Source organism: Chelonia mydas, chromosome 23 (assembly GCF_015237465.2).
Source record: "Chelonia mydas isolate rCheMyd1 chromosome 23, rCheMyd1.pri.v2, whole genome shotgun sequence".
Lineage (NCBI taxonomy): Eukaryota > Metazoa > Chordata > Testudines > Cheloniidae > Chelonia > Chelonia mydas.
Genome location: NC_051263.2, coordinates 8,785,530 through 8,802,791, shown reverse-complemented (window position 1 = coordinate 8,802,791; position 17,262 = coordinate 8,785,530). Strand labels below are relative to the sequence as shown.

General features: G+C 45.8%; 1 protein-coding gene across 4 annotated transcripts in view; it reads left to right on the top strand.

Moving 5' to 3' along the window:
• The window catches only part of PPP1R37 (protein phosphatase 1 regulatory subunit 37), a 161,636-nt gene that overhangs the window by 47,002 nt on the left and 97,372 nt on the right, over positions 1-17,262 (top strand). For all 4 annotated transcript variants that reach the window (XM_037884721.2, XM_037884720.2, XM_037884719.2 and 1 more), the window contains exons 2-3: positions 3,876-3,973; positions 16,589-16,634. In XM_037884721.2, coding sequence (XP_037740649.1) covers positions 3,876-3,973; positions 16,589-16,634 — 144 coding nt within the window. The remainder of the gene's footprint in view (positions 1-3,875; positions 3,974-16,588; positions 16,635-17,262) is intronic.

The window sequence follows — 17,262 nt, the reverse complement described above, 5'->3', positions numbered from 1 at the left end:
GGTAATAGTGGTCATTTAATATACTTAGACTTCCTTATGGCATTTGCACAATAGTTTAATTAAAAATGAGAACAACCAAAATTAATATGGCACACATTAAATTAATTACATTGAGACATGTCAGACAGTTTTTAACTGTAGATTGGGAATCATTAAGTAGGTGTATTTCTACTGGGGTGGGGCAGCGATCAGTTCTTGGCCTTATGCTATTTAACACTTTTGTAAATGACCTGGGAGAAAACATAAATCATTATTGAAAGTTTGCAGATACACCAATTAGCCTGACAGCAGGCATGGGCAAAACAATGGAATGGGTGACAAGTGTATGTCTGGATTTATCTGTATAATCTGAAAATGCCATTTTGTTCTGAAAAGCTACTTGTTTATAAAACTGTTCTGTGCCTTCACCTTGGCTCTGTAGCCTCCATTTTGAGCTAAAACACAGGACATGTCAGAATAAATTATTGCACCTAACAGAGGATTAAGAGTGATGGGGCATAAACCTTGATGACCTTCTATTCAAGTGGAAACACCATTGGATGAAGAGCTGGTACCAACAAGGAAAACCCCTACTGTCTTAGATGTTTTGGGAATCAAAGAATAGATCATCTGATGGGGGTTGAAGCTGACTAAGTCACCTGCGAGAGAGAGTACTGGAAGCTATATAAGGACAAGGTCGCTGACCACTCCAGAACACTTACCCAGCCCAGGATTCTCTTTTTGAAGTCAAGAAGAGGGGACGTTGACCCCTGAAACGACACTAACCAGGTCCCAAAGAACACTCAGGAGTGCGCAGAGAACCAAGGCAGGGAATGGCATATATATCAGTTGTGTTGTCTAAAAGTAAAGAGTGAGTGGTTTAGAAATCCCTCAGAGTCTGAAATATTGCCTTCAACTATGTCTCCGAAGAGCTAAACAGTAAATAAGAGTACCCACTAAGGTAGAGCTCCGGAGAGGGTATGCTTAACTACTGGGGAGTCTTGGAGGGATTTGGCACTGGTCTTAGGGCCTAGGGCAGCTAGGCTGCAGGGCCTTTTTGAGAAGGGTGCCAAACGAATCTATGCCCAGGGACCAAACCAGAGACCAAAGAAAGATTGAGCACCTAGAAGCTACCCAGACCCAAGGGAGCTTAAAAGCATACGAACTTGGCATATTGGTCCAAACACAGCAGCCTGGTGAGTGTCCAGCAAGGGGAGCTTGACCCAGAGCAGTGACAGGTGATATAGGACTTGAAAGGCTAGAAATTTAAAGAAGAACAATGAACAAGACAAAATAGGTCTTGTCCAATGAACTTCATGTTGTTCCTTGACCAAATTGCAAGTGTACTTGATGGGGGTAATTGTTACACTATACTTGGACTTTTGTAAGGTATTTGGTGTCATACTACATGACATTCTAATTTAAAAATAAAGCAGACTAGCACTGTGCAAAATCAATATTGCACACAACTAAATAGAGTAGAAGTTGTCTGTCTGATAGTCTGTGTAGTTAATTGTGAAATAGCAGCTAGCAGGGTGTTTCTAGTGGGGTTCCACAGGGAATGGATCTCGCTTCAGTACTATTCAGTATTTTTCTCAACAATCTGAAAGAAGATATAAAATCATGGCTGAGGTTTGCAAATTCTACAAAGATTGTTAATTTGGCAAATAATGAAATAGTTCTGTACTAATGATTTATCAAATCACTTGGTAATCTAGGTACAATCAAACTTGTATTTTAATATTGTCAAATGCAAGGTCATACATCTAAGGACAAAAAATGTAGGCCATACTTACAGGACTGCAGACTAAAAAGCAGCATCTCTGAAAAGGACTTTTGGCCTGTAGATAAACAACCGAACCTGAGTTTTTCAAATATGATGCTTTAGTTAAAAGGGCTGACCTATTACTTGGCTATATTAACACAGGAATACTGATCAAGAGTAAAGTGGTGGTATTACATCTGCACATGACATTAGTGAAACCACTACGAGAATACTGTGTGGTGTCCACACTGTAAAAAAGGTGTTGAACATGGGAAAGGGTTCAGAGAAGAACTACAGATTTTGGGGGGGGGGGGGGGGGGGGGGGGGGTCTAGAAAATGTTCTTCACAGTGAGATTTAAGGAGCTGTGTCTATTTAGTTTATCAGAGAAGATTGAGGTGACTTGATCATGATCTAAAACTACCTTCACAAGGACAAGATATCTGATAGCAGAGGGTTCTTTAACCTAGCCGACAAAAGCGTAACTAGATCTGATCAATAGGAGTTGTAGTCAGAAAAATTCAAAATGAAAACAAGATGCACATTTTTAATAGTAAGGATAACTAATCATTGGAAATGTCACCTAAGGATGCTTTTGATTCTCCATCACTTGAAATCGTTAAAGATTACATCTGTTTCTAAAATAAGCTCTAATTTAACAGCAAGGTTTCATGCCTTCCTCTGAAGCATGGGGCATGGGTCACTTGCCGGTTTAAACTAGTGTAAATGGCAGATTTTCTGTCATTTAAATTATGATTTTGAGGACTTCTAACCTCTGGCAGAGTTACTGGTGTCCATTACAGGAGTGGGTGGGTGAGGTTCTCTGGCCTGCAATGTGCAGGAGGTCAAACTGGATGATCACGATGGTCCATTCTAAACTTAACTTCTGACATTAAAGTCTATTCATAAGAAGAAATCACTGGATGCAATTCTCTGGCCTGTGTTATGCAGGAGGTCATACTATAGGATCGTAAGAAGTGAAATTTATGAAGTCCTTGCAAATCTATTTTTAGATTTATTCAAATCTAGTTTCATTTGTTTGCTGTTGGAAGGGGCTTCTAAAATCTTTCCTGTATTTTGGTTCAATGCATTATTTGTTAGACTTCTTAGCCTAGCAGCCTTAAATAATTTCCTTTTTATCTCAATATTTTGCTAAATATATATCAGTTGGTGGCAGTGTGAATTAAAACTGTATATATCATGCTCTTGATTTTATGTTCAGATATTTTTAAAGCAATAAAATCAGGGGTCTCAAACTCAGTTTACCTTAGGGCCAGTGCCAGTCCTCAAATCCTCCAAGTGGGCCAATAATATCACTGAAGATGGTGTTTAGAAAAGAAAATGTTTATATTGTATTTTTTATTTCGAATTTCTTAGAAATAATAAAACTGTCATACAACTTTATACAATTCTTCTCCTGCCAGAGAGTTTTTAGTGTTTGCCAGACACCTGGCAATGCTTCAGTTCTGTCAGTTTGTTGATGTTTGTTCTCAGTGACTGAGCAGTTGAAACATTCAGGATTGCAGCAAGGTGGGCATCAGATAGTTGTGTTTGGTATTTTGACTGTTTATATTCATTATGGAAAAAGGTTACACTGCCTCCATGGCTGACTCTGCCCGGGAACTAGTGATGGTAGCTCTGTCCATCTCCCCCAGCCATTGGGAGCTGCCGGGGGCGGTACCTGCAGCCAACATTGCCGGCAGCGTCTCTGCATGCATCTCTCCTCCGCGGGCTGCAGTGGGGAGGCTCTCTGGCCACAGATGGTCCGCGGGCCGGGACTTTGAGACCCCCTGAATAAAATGGTTAAAAAGCCACACAGAAAACAAAGTTCACAAACACGATATAGTGCACAGACAAAATGTGTAGGGTCAATATATACATTTTGGTAATGTAGCTGTTCAACTCTTACAATGAAATATCAAATTAGATTCTCATTTTGCTTTGAACATAAATTGCCTGTTTCATATCCTTGCCATTTGAAATGGTTCTGGGTGGGAACAGCATTAGTTAATTATACACAACTCTCTCACACTTTCGTCAATGTAAGTGCCTGACACACAGTTTATTGTGTAGCTGAGTTTGAATAAATATGAGTGTCAATGTAATCTTAATCTCTGCCCTTTACATTTTCAGCCCAGAATGTGACTGTTGAGGAAATTATCATTGCCTACAAACAAGCCTGTCAGAAATTAAACTGCAAACAGATATCCAAACTACTGAAGCAGATACAGGTATTGTGGATATTCTTACATATGCAGCACAAAAATTTAATCCTGTTTAGCTCCTGGAATATGACTGACATGGAAACTCTAGAAGAATCATCTGCAGTCATATCAGAACTGAAAATAAACTGTGTTGATACTTAGAATAATTTTCATGCCAGTCAAATATGGAAAAACAATAGTATTGTTTTCTAACAACTTGAGCAGGTTTTTTAGCAGATGAAAAACTGTTACAGGATGCTAGTATCTAAAGTATTTGTTACCAAAATACTATGCATAAATTATTTAATAAAATATTACTGAAGTCTGGGTTCTTGCCTTTAGTTCTTAAATGGTTTTCTTTCTGAATAGTGCTTACAGATGGGCTCCTTTTTGTGCTCAGCTTAAATAAGATGGATACGAGATTTCCAACACGGCTTATGTATTGTTTTCTATTTTATGCTATGTTAATTATTTTTTGTTTTCTCAAGTGTGGGGATAATTAAAAGGTTGAGTATTAACCCTACATTGGTTTAAATTCAGGTATATTTTTTTCAGAGATTGTATATTGTGCTACATGAGGAGAAAGAGAAGGAAAAGGAGCATGCAGCATAAATGTTTAATGTAAAAAATATATGAAAGACTGTGGCAGGAGTGGGAGGTGGAAGCAGTAGAGGACCGAAGGGAAATGACAACTGCTCTTGGGAGTGAAATTTCACGGGGGATGCTACAGTACTTTTCTAGATAGTACAGGATGGTACTAACGGAACCAATCAGCTTGCATACTTAGGAGTGTGTTGTAGACAGAGGAATTGTGTATAAAGTCTTACTTAGAACTATACAGAAGGTTACTAGGATTACGTTGCCATGTAGTACAAATTCAGCAGTGTACGGAAGTACAGATGAGGTTTTAATTTCTTAAATATTTTGGTATTTTAAAATCAGTTGGGTTTCTCATAATATACTTGCACTGACACTTGGAAGTAGGGTGGAATGTTTTAAATGGATATTATTACATTGTAAACTTTCAGAATGTGTGAACAGATTACTGAGCTGAGGGTATCCAGAGGTTGTGCAATCTTAATGCTAAATGTTTCTGAAAAGTCAGTTTAGGGCAGTGGTTCTCAACCTATTTATTATTGTGGGCCACATATTGAGAACCACAGTGGGCCACCTCCCCCAAATTCCCCCACAAACCCCTATGCGCAGTGCCCCCCTCCCAGAGACCCCCTTCACAGAGCAGGGCCAGGAGCTGATCCCCAGGTAAAACCTAGGGGTGCTGCAGCACCCCTGCATACCCCTAGTTCTCTTGCCTATGCTGCCCAGAACCCCCCCCCAAACCTCCCCAGAGACTTACTCCTGTCCCCTGTGGCACTCACTGGCCCACTACTGGGAGGTGCGCTCCAGCAGGGCTGCCTGATGTGGTCGTCTCCTCAGCCGGCCCCACCCCCTGCCAGACCAGAGCAGCAGACTTTGAATTTTTTTTGTTTAGCGTACAGCTGGACTGCAGCTGTGTGCTAATTGGGCTGCAGACAGTCTATGGCTTGAGAACCAGTGGTTTAGGGCATCTTCCACAGGTTTCTCTCCCTATTGCTAGCGTAACAGTCTGCATGTTCATCATAAGAGGAACAGTCTTTAAAAAGATTTCTTGTATCTCTTTTCTATTTCTGTGTTCAGCCTATTTGATTGAGGTGACTTAAAGATCCAGGGACTGTAGGGTTATGACTAACATACTCTTCTTTTTTTGAAATGCATTCATTTGGTGTGTCGGATCATGATGACTTTCAGTGAACAAAACTGCATGCTGCTGGACCTGGAATACAGAATTGAAATTTCAAGAAGAACTTATCACCATAAATAAACTGTGAAATATATTTTTAAGTTTAATTACCATTGGCATTAAGCTTAGAAATACCAAATCAAACATCTTGTTGAATTACTGTTACAAATGACATCACAAATGTGTCTTAAAGAAAATACTGTGATGTAAACACGTTTCCAATTGGCATTAATAATAGTTAATCAAAATGACTGTCCTTTCTAAACTTCCTGGGTTCAATTTTTGTGAAATACAGAAGCTATGTTCTTGTTATTTATTGTCTACGTAAGTAGACTAAAAGTGTCAACCTACTAGCAGTAAATCAACTAGACAAGAACTTGTTCATTCAGCCATCCCGTTACGTAATGGGACCAACACAAGATCAAATTAAAGATCCTGGACCTCCTATTCAAGTCCTTAACAGCCAAGGGTACTGCTCTCTTAAGTGACCACTTGTCCCTACTGATAGGAATATTCTGGAGCGATGCAGAGGGGATATGTCTGCTCTTTTTTAGAGCACAATAGAAGACGCGTTGATTTACTCGCTTAGTAGAGGCAGCAGCTAGTTGGCTGGCAAGCCATCCTGCTCTGAACTTGTCCCCAAAGGGAATTAAACTCTGTGGAGTCGCTGTTCTCCAATTATGGAGATTGCCCGCAGCATGATGCAGCATAATCCCCTTCCAGGATGACTCTGAGACTAACTCTGATATTTGGTGTTTAGCGGTCAGCAGCCATCGCAATACCGCTCAGGTGGTGTTTTTGAGACAGTCCTCCCTTCCTGCGCAGCAGCAGGACTACTGCAGAAGATCCACAGGTCCCAAAGAAGGAGGTCCTTTGGTTCTGGCGTTCAGCCAGCTGGCGCATGTCTTCTTCCTTCTCGTGCCCCCCCACTCCCTGACACCCCCATGTTAGGGTCTAGCAAGCACCTGTTTTTAGTTGTGTGTCCAGGACAGTGATCCAGTGGTAACCTCTTTCACCAGGCCCCTTGTTTGGGGACAGACCGGCTTGCTTTTACAGTGGTTGGGATTTGATTACAACAGACAACCTGATCTGACATGCTTCAGACCCAGTAATGTCGTACCGTTCCTCTCCATCCCTCCACCCTGTCCCTCTTCAGGGACGCCTCTCATGAGAGACTGCTTCTCAAGCAGATTCAGTCTCTACTGGCCTTGGGGCTGTGGAGGAGGTCCCCCTGCAGCATCGGGGACAGGGATTCTACTCCCAGTATTTCCTTATTCCCAAGCCCAAGGGAGGGATGAGACCTATCCTCAACCTCCCCACCTCAACAAATACCTCAGATATGAGTTTCCGGATTGTTGCCCTGGCAATTATACTCCTTGCCTTAAATCAGTGACTGGTTCTCAGCCCTAGACCTTCAGGACATTTATTTTCATGTAGCAATTCTCCCAAGCCATAGGAGGTTTCTCTGGCTTGTTGTGGTGGGCCAACACTACTAATACATCATGCTGCCCTTCAGCCTGTTTTCTACCCCCCAGCTCTTTACCAAATGCATGGTAATGGCGAGTGACCATGTACCTCAGGAAGAGGTAAATTCATATCTTCCTGTATCTGGATGATTGATTACTGAGTGGGCAAGTCTCTTCTTTTATGTCCAGTTCACTGTACACCCACTCAATCATCTGGGTCCCATCCTTAACAGTGGGAAATCAATATTGGTTCCATCTCAAAGAATTTAGTTTGTTGTGGACCTGATAAACCAGAGGTGGGCAAACTATGGCTCGTGGGCCACATCCAGCCTGTGGGACTGTCCTGTCTGGCCCTTGAGCTCCTGGCTGGGGAGGCTAGCCCCCAGCCCGTTCTCCACTGTAGCCCCTCCCCTGCAGCCTTAGCTTGCTGTGCGGGTAGTGTGGCTGGCTCCGTCCAGGCAGCGGGGCTGCGAGCTCTTGCTGCTCTGAGTGCCATGGTAAGAGGGCGGGGGAAGAGTTGGATAAGGGGTAGGGGGTCCCATGGGGCAGTCAGGGGATGGGGAACGGGGGGGTTTGGATAGGGCGTGGGAGTCCCGAGGGGCCTGTCAGCGGGCGGGGGTGTGGATAGGGGTCAGGGGGGCAGTCAGGGGATAGGGAGCAGGGGAGTTGGATGGGGGTGGGGTCCCGGGGTGGTGGTGGTTTGGGGTGGGGGGTCCTGGGAGGGGGCAGTCAGAAGACAAGGAGTGGGGGGGGGGGTGTTGGATGGGTCAGGGCTTCTGAGGGGGGCAGTCAGGGGGCAGGAAGTGGAAAGGGGTGAATATGGGGTGAGGGCTAGGCTGTTTGGGGGGCATGGCCTTCCCTACCTGGCCCTCTATACAGTTTTGCACCCCAGTGTGGCCCTTGGGCCAAAAAGTTTGCCCACCCCTGTGATAGACTCTTTGAATTCAAGAGCATTTCTACTGACTGAATGATTCCAGGCAATTTGCCGCTTACTCTGGACATGCAGTCCCAATCCTCAGCTGCAGTCTGAGTATGACTGAGGTTGCTAGGCCTTGGCTATGGCTTTGTGTTCACAGGTAGTCCAATATGCCATGCTGCACCTTGGTCTCTTCAAATGTGACTGAAGTTGTCGATCTGTCGTCAGCACTGTCATCCCCTGGGCAGACTGGTCTGTCTTCCTCCACCAATCTTGGTAGTGGATGGTTCAGGTCAATGTGTGCCAGGGCATTCTCTTCGCTCTGTCTCCACCAACCAGAACAGTTGTCACCGATGCCTCCTTAATAAACTGGGGAGTGCTGGATTCGCTGAAGGTTCAAGGCCTGTGGTCGGAACAGGAAGCTTTTCTACATATCAATAGTCTGGAGCTTCATGGCATCTGCAGTGTTTGTCAGACCTTCCAAGATCACATCGGGGCTCAGTGGTTCTCATACTCATGACAGTACCATTACCATGTATTATGTGGAGAGGCAGGGGGGAAGCTCACTCCAACATGCTTTGTCGGGAGGCTGCTAGTCTTGCATCAGGGAGTACATTGCCCTCAGGGCCAGTCTCTTTTCTGAGATTCATAATCACCTGACAGCTCACCTCAGCCGGAGCTTCTCTCAGAATCCCAAATGGTCTCTGGAGCCCAGTGTCCTGCCATCTGTCTTTTCAGTCTGGGGCATTCTGACAATTCATCTGTTTGGCATGAGAACAAACAAGAAATGCGAGCTGAGGGGGTCTCAGTCCTGAGCTCCTGGACTGTTGCTTTGCTCTTGAGCTGGGAATTGGCGTTCTTGTATGCCTTTCCTCCACTTCTGATCATCCCACAGGTCATTCTCAAGCTGAGATTGAACCATGCCAGGCTCGTTCTGATTGCTGCAGCATGGCCAAGAAAATGTGGGTTCTCTGATTGCCTCACATTATCATCTGGCCTCCCATATCCCTTCCCCCTCTTCTCCTGACTCAGCGTCATGATCAGGTTTTGCATCCCTTACTCAGCTCCTGCATCTCACAGGGTGGACGCTGCATGGTTAGATGTGGAGGAGGTGGCACAGTGTTTGGAGGCAGTCCGCCAGGTCTTGCTTAACAGTAGGAAGCCCTCCAGCAGGGTTGTCTGTCTGGCCAAGTGGAATCCTCTTTGTCTATCGTCATTAGCCTGGGGAGTTCAGCCAGTGCAGGTTTGTATCCAGGACCTCTTGGGCTGACTGTTACGCCTTCAGTCATCTGGCCTTGCGCTTAGTTCACTGAGTCCACCTTGTTGCAATTTTGGCATTTCGTCCACCTATTTATGATAAGTCTGTGTCTTCAAACCCCATGGCAGTGTGCAGCTTGAAAGGAGTCCCTAATCTCCACCCACTGGTTAAAGAGCCAGTTCCTTTGTGGGACCTCAATACTGTTTTAGCGGTTCTTTTGGTACGTTCATTTGAGCCGCTGGCAACTTCCTCTTCCATGTCAGAAAACTGCCTTCCTTGTGGCGATAACATCTGCAAGGAGAGTTTGTGAGTTGAAGGCTTTGATGGTAGAGCAGGGGTGGGCAAACATTTTGGCTCAAGGGCCACATTGGGGTGCAAAACTGTATGGAGGGTAGGGAAGGCTATGCCCCCAAACAGCCTGGCCCCCACCCCTTATTCGCCCCCTCCCACTTCCTACCCCCTGACTGCTCTCCCCCACCCCCCGACCCCTATCCACACCCCTGCCCACTGACAGGCCCCTCGGGACTCCCACGCCCTATCCACACCCCTGCCCACTGACAGGTCCCTCGGGACTCCCACGCCCTATCCACACCCCCTGTTCTCCGTCCCCTGACTGCCCCCTGGGACCCCCTACCCCTTATCCAACTCCCCCCCAGCTGTCCCCTTACCATGCCACTCAGAGCAGCAGGAGCTCACAGCCCTGCTGTCCGGACGGAGCTGCCTGCATGGCAAGCTAAGGCTGCGGGGGAGGGGCCAGGGGCTAGCCTCCCTGGTGAGGAGCTCAAGGGCTGGGCAGGACGGTCCCGTGGACCAGATGTGGCCCAGGGGCCGTAGTTTGCCCACCTCTGTGGTAGAGCCTCCTTACATGCAAATTTCCAAAGACACAGTGACCTTGTGGCTGCACCCTAACTTTTCACCAAAGGTGATTTCTCAGTTTCGTTTGAACCAAGTTTATATATCTAAGGATGTTCTTCCCTAAGCCACATTTAACCCCAGAGGAGCACCATCTCCATGCTTTGGATGTCAGGCAATGTCTAGCATTTTTCTATTCCTCGCCATGTCTGTGTTTCATATGCAGACCAAATGAAGGGTCAAGCGGTCTCTTCACAGATACACGAGATTATCATAGAATCATAGAATATCAGGGTTGGAAGGGACCCCAGAAGGTCATCTAGTCCAACCCCCTGCTCGAAGCAGGACCAATTCCCAGTTAAATCATCCCAGCCAGGGCTTTGTCAAGCCTGACCTTAAAAACCTCTAAGGAAGGAGATTCTACCACCTCCCTAGGTAACGCATTCCAGTGTTTCACCACCCTCTTAGTGAAAAAGTTTTTCCTAATATCCAATCTAAACCTCCCCCACTGCAACTTGAGACCATTACTCCTCGTTCCACCAGGATAGTATCCACCAGGAGACTATCACTACAGCATATGAAGTAGCTCCAGGCTGTGCCCACTCAAGGGCTATGAGCTCATTCCACAAAAGCTCAGGTGACAACAACAGCAATTCTATATTGGACATTTGCAGGATGGCCTCTTGGTCCTCAGTGGTTTGGAGAAGTATGCACAATGCCATTACGGCTGCATCCAGATCAGATGCAGACTTTGTGAAGGCAGTTCTTCTTTAAATAGACTCCAAGCCCAACCTCGTGCGGGGACTGCTTGTGAGTCACCTACACAGACTACACAGCTACATCTACTCAAAGAAGAAAAAACTGTTACCTTCCTGTAACTATTCTTCGCAATGTGATGCAGATATGTATTCCATGACCTTTCTTCCATTCTCTCTGTATCAAAGTTTGTACTTCTGACCTTCAGTGTGAAGAAACTGAAGTGGGAGGTCAGGGCAGCGCTGCCCTTGTATGTCTGGGGGAAAGAGAGGCTACAGCCATAGGGCATGAGAGCCACCACTACAGGTAGTGTTAGGCAGAGTTTTCCGGCTCTGGTGCATGGGACACACACCCACCTAGGATACACATCCGCATTGCATCTCAAAGAACAACAGTTGCAGGTAGGTAACCATTTTTTCCATACTGCTCTAGCAGTTTTGCCTGCCTGTGAATTTATTTGTATGATGGTGGTGCATAGGGATTAACTGAGAAGGGAGCCCCATTGTACTAGGCACTATAAACATAAACTCTTCTTGGGGAAACTGTATTGTTTTATAATCTAAATGGACAAAACAGATGAAAGGTGTCAGGGTTTCCTCCCCACTCTGAACTCTAGGATACAGATGTGGGGACCTGCATGGAAGCCCCCTAAGCTTTATTTCTACCAGCTTACGTTAATCTGCTTTGAAAACGCTTGTGTGCACATGACAACTCATTGTTTTCACTGACTTCGCATTTGTTGAAAACTCTGGAGTCCCCTTTCAAAATGAACTTACTTTGCTGCAAAGCGAGTGAGGCTACATCTGCACTACGCAGCTTTTAGCGACATGGCTGAGCCACTACAGCCATGCTGCTAAAAAGCACACAGTGGAGGCACTATTTGTCAGCAGGAGAGTGCTCTCCTGCTGACAAACTTCCACCCGCAACGAGTGCAGCGGCATTCGCGTTGTCAGCAGGAGAGCGGTCCTGCTGACAAAGTGCTGTTCAGACCAGCGCTTGTCATCGAGAAAACTTTCGTCTTTGGGGGTGGATGGGTGTGTGTGTGTGTGTGAACACCACCTCTGAATTACAAAAGTTTTGTCTTTCATTTGCCAGTATAGACAAAGCCTTAGTCTGATCTATTGTTTGAGTGCACCCAGTGCTACTGCAAACAGGTTTCACAGTCTCTCGGTGCCTATCCCACGATGCTTTGTAGTCGACTGTTGACCTGTCTGTTTACCTGTGTGCCCTCTCCTGCCCTGGGATCAAGTTGATTGGATGTCCCCTTCCTCATTTATAAGGTGGCTGTTCATTTGCTCCTGGATTCCAGTTTATCACGGTAGATGTGCTTAATACTCCAGATGCCCTACAGCATGCCTCAAGCAGCCCTTGTCTCCAGGCTGAGACTGTGGATCTCAGTGCCATCTGGGGAGAAGCGTTGGTGCAGGTAGCTCTTGTTGCCAGCCACTTGGAAAAAGATCTGCTTGTGGGCATTGCGAGGCACGTGCTGGCGAGGGGCTATGACCAGAATGCCGAACAACACTGGATTAAGAGCGAACAGCTGAGGAGCACCTATGTTAAAATAAGGAACAACAGGAAGAAATGTGCAGAGAACATTTCTTTGAGGAGCTGGACATGCATAACTATATGACCACTTACCTAATCCAGGCAACGTGAGAAGCTTGCAGGTCATACCCTCCCCCCGGATGACCAGGAAGACTCAGCGGCGCATGAGCAAGAGGAGGCCATGAAGAGATCTGAGAGAGCCAGCGTCTGTTCAGAACTCAGGCACCTGCTGCCAGCCATTTAGAAGACTAACTGGATTCCTGCCCTGAAGCAACCAACCCTGATTCCCAGGCAGCAGCTGAGGAGGCTGGATCCTGTGGATGGAACCATCGCATATGCAAGGTGTGTTTTTTTTTTTTTAAACATTTTTTTAAATAACTTACTATTCTGCTGTATGGCACTACTAGCTTCTGTTCCAAGTGCCTCATGGCCAAGTGCAAGGTCCATCCCTCCCTCCATTGGCCCACACTGTCCTTTTGTGCCCCTCCCATACACTTTTCCAAAATTGCCCAGCTGGAATAGTCGCCATCAGTCACTGTCATGTGCTAAAGCCCTGGTTACCGACTGTTTTCAGGCCTGTGCTATGGAAGGCACATGCCTGTGTACCTATTGACTTATGTTTCCTTTCCTTAGCATCCTGCCTGGTGAATGTGCCTTTCGCCCCACCCCCCGCCCTCAAACCCCATTCACGGTCACCAAAACAGTTTGCTGGCAGCATTGTGCGGCCTTCCCATGCCAGAGTCAAATAGGGAAAACATTCTTTCTTTTGTGCAAAATACAGAAGTTTATTGTGACAGTGGTTACAGGAAGAGAAGTTTGGTTAGTGTTCTCACCGTACAGGGGAGAGACATGGACATTGCATGCCCATAAGGCTACAAAGAGGACAGCTCCCTGTAATATGCATTTACAGGGCCATTCTGACAGACTGGTAACAGTGAATGTTTTAGGCAGTCATTGCAGAACCCTGTCTATTTTTCTTTGCACTATTAACATGTCTGCAGGGGAGATAAAGCAAGGCTGAGAAATTGCTCCACTTTTGCTCATAGATGAAGGAATAGCTACATGGCCAGTCCCACCAGTATTGCTCATGACTCCTGTAACACACTGGGGGGACTATCTTGTTGAATAACTTCACAGCATATCTTGCTGCTCTGCCCTTTGCCTTTTTTTATTAGGCCATTCTCTGCCTCCTAGTCACCCGGCTCATTGTCACGTGATCCAGAGTCAGGACAGCCTCAAGGGTATTACTCTTCAGCTGATCCCCAGATTCACCCTGTTAACGCCTCCATGTAAAACACCATGTAAAACCTCTCCAAGGCACAGCCTGAACTGCATAATTCCCATCACCCCCATGCTCCGAGGCACAACGCCATATAGTGCATGGACAAAAGTCCAAAAGCACGCACCACTTACCATCTCCAAGGTTCCTCAATACTGGAAAGAATCTAAAGGAGGTAAAGCCAAGAAAGAATGTTAAGAACACCACAGCTTCTCTAGAATATGAATAACCATTTGTCATTTTTTAATACCCCCACAGCTATGGCACCTGTAGTGGCCAGACTCTCAAGGAGAGGGTCCTTAACAGCAACGGAATGGCGAGGAAACCTGAGAGGGAGAAAACAGAAAATTTGTGGTGAAAAATTCATGGACATCCTACAGAGTCCTCCCGCTACCCAAAAAATGAAGAAAACTGAGGACCAATGGAATATGACAAGGAGCTGTCCAGGGAGATCACTGCAGTGGCCAAGGACAGCGAGGCAGTTGCCAGGAAAAGCTTTGCCATGGCCAAAGATAATATGGAGGAAGATGCAGAGGCAACTCCTGGGGGCAATGCAAAGCCGAAATGCCCTGCTGCAGCACATGTTACTGTTGGGGCACCAGGCAAGGCAGTACTACAAACTAGCACCCAGCCATGTTTTGCAGCCCTTGGACAATACAGGCTACTGGGAACAACTCCTCCTCATGACTGTACCCTTGCAACAGTGCACCCAGAGGTCATTCCCCTCCCAGACTCCAGCTCAGGACACAGAGAGCAGTGGCTCTTTAGACTCCAGCTCTTTTGAGCCCTCTATTGCCCCTGGTAACTTTGAGCCTGGGCACTCCACACCAGAGATCCCATGAACCAGAAGAAGCATAACCAAGACATACCTTCGCCTGTAACTTTAAGCCTCCTGGCTTTATGCCCTGCGCTGAACTGTTGTACTTTACTGTTTTGGTTTCCAGTGCTGGTTTAATGAAACAGTTCTTTGTAGTTAGTTAATTTGTTTCATAATTAAAAGCATTTTTAAAATTTTTGTCTCAGTTGAAGCTTCATTTCTGTTTGTTACATAATAGATTATTCAATGAAAACCTATATAATTTCATTCACAAGCAGTCAACAGTTCATTTTACACAGCAAATAATTGTTTGCATTAATTCTTAAGCTTTTACAAACACGTGTAGGCAAAGACACAAGGTACAACAGGGATTGCCACATTGTTGCACTTCAACTGCCCATAAACAACACTGAAATGCATAAAAATCTCTCCCCCGCCTCAGTCCATGCATAGGTTAATAGCAGGATTCACAGCTGCACAATTTCAGGCCTGAGACTCCAAATAAGAGCGATAGGCATCCTGGATGCTGTTGCCCCGGCTGTTTGCATTCTGTATTGAATGCCTAGGTGGCTACACAATCCGGGGTGAGCCAATCTCTGCACGTCAGCCTTCCACCTATCGCCAAGTCTTTCTCCCTAATTCTCACTAATACTGTGCAAAATGCAACTTGCAACTATAATCTTTGGGATGTTTTTTGTCTTACTTCCAACGTATTTCACACAGTGCAATTTACTTTCAGAAATAATAGGCACGAGTCCCATCAATGGCCTCAGTATGGCTTGGGGATCCCATATGTGCAAAACCATCAAGAACTTCCTGAGCATTACCAAACTTTATAACTTCGTATTACAGTACCTCTCTGGCATCGCACACCTGCATGACAGTGGCTCCTACAGTCATTCTCTCGGCTCTGAATTGGTTGGCTATGGACCAGTGGCTTTCTGGGGTGGTCAGCTTCCAGGAGGCAATTGTGGCCTGCTTGCCCACAGGTATGGGGCACCGCATGTTGGTACACTGCCACTGCAGCTCCAGGGCTAGTTCAGCACATATCTCCAAAAACGTTCCCCTCCACCCCCGATCCTGAATTCTCTCATCACTGCTGGTCATCCCAGGTCTGCAGATCAGTCCTTTCCCATGAATCTGTGCTGGTTTCCTGAACCTAGAAACAGCACTGAAGCTGTAAAGCAGCAGCTCCCGGAACTGGTCCTCTATCAATTGCTATCACTTCCTCTTCTTGCTCATCCATGTCCCAGCTCCACCGCTGCTGAAGATCCTCCTGCTGGTGGAGCTGCTGCTGCCGCCACGTCATCCGCTCGGTGGTGCAGCGAGCAAAGTCCTAAGCCGAATTCATCTGGCTTCGAATGCTGAAATACAGTCCAAGTAGCCCTTGCGTATTTGAGGTTGCCAGCATAGTGATACAGAGCGCCGTTGGGTCCATGCTGGCTTACAGCAATTTGAAAATGGTGTTAGTTTGCCCATAAAGGAAGTATGGGATGGATACGGATGAATCAGGGGATTTTTAAAAAACTTGAACTAGCCATCTTGCTATGTATCCCACAATGCACAGCAAGAAAAATCCCCGAATGCATACCGCTCCGCAACAAAGCAAAGGAGCATAAGATCTGCTTTGAGAATGCTATGCCCTCGATTTGCAGCAAACTGCTGCTGTGTGTACACATGATGTGCCTTGACTGAGGGCACACTGTTCTGCGTGCATGATATTACTACAGCTCGCATAATGCGCGTTACCTGACGTGCAGAAAAAAGCTGCAGATGAAATCCCCTCATATAGACAAGCCCTAAGAAGTGCTGTGGGTATGTACAGGTTTCTAGTGAACTCACGGAAGGGTGCTGGGAGTAATGCCCTTCCCTCATATTTGTGGGGGAGTGTTACCATACCTTCCACTTCTGTATTATCCTAGAGGAGGGATTTGTCTTCTCCTGAGTATAATAACGTGCTACTATTTCTCTTACAGGAATTTAAAGATATATCTCCCAGGATAGATTGCTTGGATCTAAAAGGTAAGCCTCTTTCTCATAACCCTAGTGACTTAGCTTTTTAAAGGAAATTCTTCGAGCAGAAACTCTCTTGTACTGTTTGTACAGCTCCTATCTCAGTGGTGTCCTGATCCTGAACAGGGCACTTGCTGTGCTAATGCAGTACAAATAATGCTAATACTGAGGAAACAGGAAAAGTTAATTTTGTAGGGGATTCTGCGTGAGAAATGTACCCATGTTCCAGCAATGCTGCAAAAATTGCTGCTGGGGTAGTTGTCAGGCCATGGATATAGATAGGGCTTAGTTGACTTTACCACCCTCTTATGAAAACCTGAGTCATTACATTTTCTCATATGGCCAGTAGGAACCCTTGCAATTCTATAGTCTGACCACCTGCATAATGCAGGACATGGCACTTCTCCGACTGATTCCTCTATTGAGGTTAATATGTTGTGGTTGAACTAGAGCGTATCTTTCAGGCCATGTCTATGCTACAGCATTATAGCTGCGGTGCGGCAGTGCCATAGTGTAGATGCTTCCTACCCTGATGGAAGGGGGTTTTCCATCGATGTAATTAATCCACCTGTCTGAAAGGTGGTAGCTAGATCGACAGAAGAATTCTTCCATCAACCTTGTTCCATCTACACTGCAC